The sequence below is a fragment of the Malus domestica genome, chromosome 07 (assembly GCF_042453785.1).
Source record: "Malus domestica chromosome 07, GDT2T_hap1".
NCBI lineage: Eukaryota > Viridiplantae > Streptophyta > Magnoliopsida > Rosales > Rosaceae > Malus > Malus domestica.
Window position 1 is genome coordinate 12,192,692 of NC_091667.1, and position 3,693 is coordinate 12,196,384.

Consider the following 3,693-nt stretch of genomic DNA (forward strand, 5'->3'; position numbering starts at 1 on the left):
AACCGTGAAGGAAAGAACTCACAAAACAAGAAGATAGATCGTGGAAGTCACACACAAGGGCCATGAATTCACCTTCAGCTGGCTCTTGTTCTATATCTATGGTTGAGAACCGATCTAAATATGTGTTCCCGCACTTAAAAAAAACTTGGGGCATATCGCTCAAATCATTGGTCAAGTACTGGATGTAGCTTTCCCACTGGGCAAGATGTCTAATATTTACAAGGCTCTGGTACATGAATGTACTCGAGAAAAGAACTAGATTGTGTACTGATAAGACTAAAAAAGAATACTCACAAAAAATATATGATCCTTTCTTCAATGGACCCTACTACGGACGAATCAAATTGTCCAATTTCAATTATGTGCCGCTCGTTGACATCTAGTTTCCATTGTTGCGTGCAAGTTACGCGCCAGCCTTTGGTTGTTCGTTGACACCCCCTCCGCCATTCGATTCATCTCCCAAAGACAAATCCAATAGTGTAGATAAACATGCCCAAAATCGTTAGAGATACAACGGTGAGGCCAAGAGTGAAATCATGAATCACTTTTATCTTCCTCCAAGAAATCTGGACATCCAAGATTATCGATTTTGTGATGTCAACTTTTTGAGACCATATCTCACTCGTGTTTGATGATATCTTATGTCGTTGGAAAGGTCAAATTACAAAAACTGACTCTAACAGCACGAAAAGGGGGTCACAAAACTTGAAAAGAATCACATTTTTCTCCAAACAAACCTTTTCTAGCAAACGGGTTGGAATTTTTTCACCAAAGTTCATACACAAGTTCATATAACCATGAAGAACATATACCAAGCAACAAAATCTAGAAATTTCAAAGGAATAAAAACGTGAATAGCTCAAGCAATCTTCCACGGTGGGTCACGTTCTTACAACTCGTTTCACGAACCACGAACAAGAGCATCACAAAATTGAGGATTCGGTTGCATCTAACCCAGCTAGATTGCCTAAGTACCTTGTGCCAATGCACAAACATCAAACTGCCATAGTTCTTATTAGCTTTTTTATACTAGGGTCAAAGGTGATACCATAGAGGGTAAACTAAGAGAGAGAAAGATTACTAGAAGAGTGAAGATATTTTCCTCTCCACAAAGTCTCTTTATATAGTGGCTAGTAGGGAAGGAGAAAATGAAACAGTTGATGTCTTTTGTTGGTGTGTCTTTTCCCTTTCACAAAGTCTTATATAGTGGCTAGTATGGAAGGAGAAAATGAAACGGTTGATGTGGGACAAAGAACACACACACACACACTTATATATATAACACCCATATTGGATGGACTAATATTGTATTTTATATATCTAATTATTATATAAATCCTACATATATGTTATTGAAACTGGTTTGTTATTTAATCCTATGTATCAATTATTCGTTTTCTTTTCTTGTTTCTCATCACTTATGTCATCCCTTATCTTTCTTCCTAACCAAGTCCTTAACAGAAACACAACAATCCAAATAAAAAAGTTATGAAGTTTATTGTCATATATATACACAAGTATGACCACAATTTTATGTTGGTGCGTTGAAAAGCTTTAGCTCCGAAGCAGTTAAAATTGGCGCCGACGGTTACTCCGGTCATTTTCGCTTAAACCGACTGAGGAAGTGTTGGGTATGGACGGCGCTACCCCTGCTGCCAACAGAGTAGCAGGACGTGCCACGTCCCAAGTCGGTGCAGTCAAACGGAAACCGCAATGCGTAATAATGTGTCGGTGCCAAGGATACTTGTGGCTTCTGAGACCCCTCCAATAAGAAACAGACAATATTGGCCTTTTTAGGGTTTTAGTCACGCTCTTACGAAAACACGGGCCCCGGTGGTTTACGTATAAAAAGAACCCCACCTGCCTCTGCTGTGAATCTGTGATTGCTCAAATGCTGTATTGCTGCATGTTTTTGGGGAGAGAATAAAAGCATAAGGAAAAGAAAATGGTTCGGTAGCTACTTCAGACTGCTTTACAAATCAAACGTAGCAACGACATGTTACTGTAAGTGTATCTCAAACTATGCTCTACTAGTCAAACATAACAACGTGATATTATTGAGCGAGTCAATAATCTCGCTTTCACTTCCACTTAGAATAGTCAAACAAAAACCCGTCATTAATTAGTTAATTTATCTCGTTTAGTGATTACAAATAATTGAGACCCCTCTCCTCCAAGATTTGGCGGGGAAAAATTACGTTGATATGCACAAATGAGATGGACGAAACGATGTCGTTAGTGGCTACTCTCTACGGGTTGCTTTTGTTAATTACTGTTTTTTGCTGAATATTCTCTTGGCCGTGGCTTTGAACGGACATTTTGAACTCTGGAAATTGTCGACGAGGTGGAGGTACGTGCTGAGCTCGTGACACGTTGACACGTTGGTGCCCATCAGGTACGGCGAGTCCTTGCTACTTAACCTGAGTTCCTTCCCAACCTCCGCGTACGACAACTGCGTGTCCTCCACCTTCTGGTGGATCCAGTTCTGGAACTCCACCGCCTTTCGGAACCCGCTGTCGCATGCCAAGTGGCGCCGTTCATTGTCATTGACTACGAAACCAGGTACTTTAGTTATTACATCGTCGGAGTTCACAATGCGTAAAACTTTTGGGCCTTTCTTGTCCAAGTTCCGGCGGAAGCTACTGTTTCCTACACGTGGCCCGGCAAACGAAAAGACGGTGACTAGCGGCGACCGGTTAAACGTAGTTTTTATGTCGTACGCTGCGAGCGTTGCAAGCGCGGCGCCGAGGCTGTGCCCGGTGAATGTTATGCTGAGAGGCTCGTTGCCGTAGGATTGAAGCAACCGCGCAATCTCTTGGCGTAATATTTGTTGCAAGCTTGGGATTAAGTCGGTTCCTGAAGTGTATAAGCTCAAAAATCCACTTTCGACCATTGGTTCACAGTTGTCCTTAGGGCTGGACGGAAGTTGGGTGAGAGTGGCTCGAAGATTTTCGAGCCACTCCAAACACGTGGCGGTCCCTCTAAAGGCAATCACTACGTCCCGTCTTCCAAGCCTTGCAATTTCCTCCTTGTCTTGACAGACCGCCACGTAGCCAATCCAGCTGGACTGTGTTGCGACCCAGCTCGGCGCCTTTTCTATCCAGCTTGGAAGCTGGATTCCCGACGTGGCACGTAAATTTTTTGTAATCCTGTAGCCAGTTCCCGGAAGCGCGGATTTTTCAAACAATGAGGCTTTCGAGTACTTGCATGTTGCGTAAAAATTGGAATCTGGATCAAATTCAAATGCCTTGTATGCGGCATCGACAAACTGACCATACCGGATAATCTCACCCCGTAAATTGTCGTCTAGAGGGTCGAGAAGGTTTTCCCAGTTGTTGAAGCCTTGGTAATCCATCCAACTTTTGCGAACGGGTTGTTTACCGGCGGTGGGGTTGGTGGTTATGGGGGTGACAGGGGTGAGTGCTAGGGAGCTAATGTCAACTGGGTTGAGCAATTGCTGCCAGTTGGGAAGGTTGTGAGTCAAGGTCATGTGATTGGGGTTTAGAGTTGGTAATTGAGTGAGGGTGCGTGAGGTGATTGTTGCCTTGTGTGAGAAGGGTCTGATAGAAAGCTTCATTGTGATCGGTTTGTGAGAAGTTCAGAGAGAGCTAGCTCTTCACTGAGTCTCTCACTTTGTAAGTGGGTGCCAATTTGTAGTTGCATTTCGAAGGAGCTAGGGATGGTCCTTGACTC

General features: G+C 43.3%; 1 protein-coding gene across 1 annotated transcript; it reads right to left on the reverse strand.

The window, feature by feature from the left end:
• Positions 1–2,269: 2,269 nt before the first annotated feature.
• On the reverse strand, positions 2,270–3,394 carry LOC103439040 (phospholipase A(1) DAD1, chloroplastic). Its single transcript, XM_008377590.3, has one exon. The coding sequence runs from the start codon at positions 3,353–3,355 to the stop codon at positions 2,270–2,272; it is 1,086 nt and encodes a 361-aa protein (XP_008375812.3). The 5' UTR covers positions 3,356–3,394.
• Positions 3,395–3,693: the final 299 nt, after the last annotated feature.

Bases quoted from the DNA above. Each gene is read 5' to 3' on its own strand.
- LOC103439040 (XM_008377590.3), bottom strand. From the start codon at position 3,355: ATGGATTACCAAGGCTTCAACAACTGGGAAAACCTTCTCGACCCTCTA.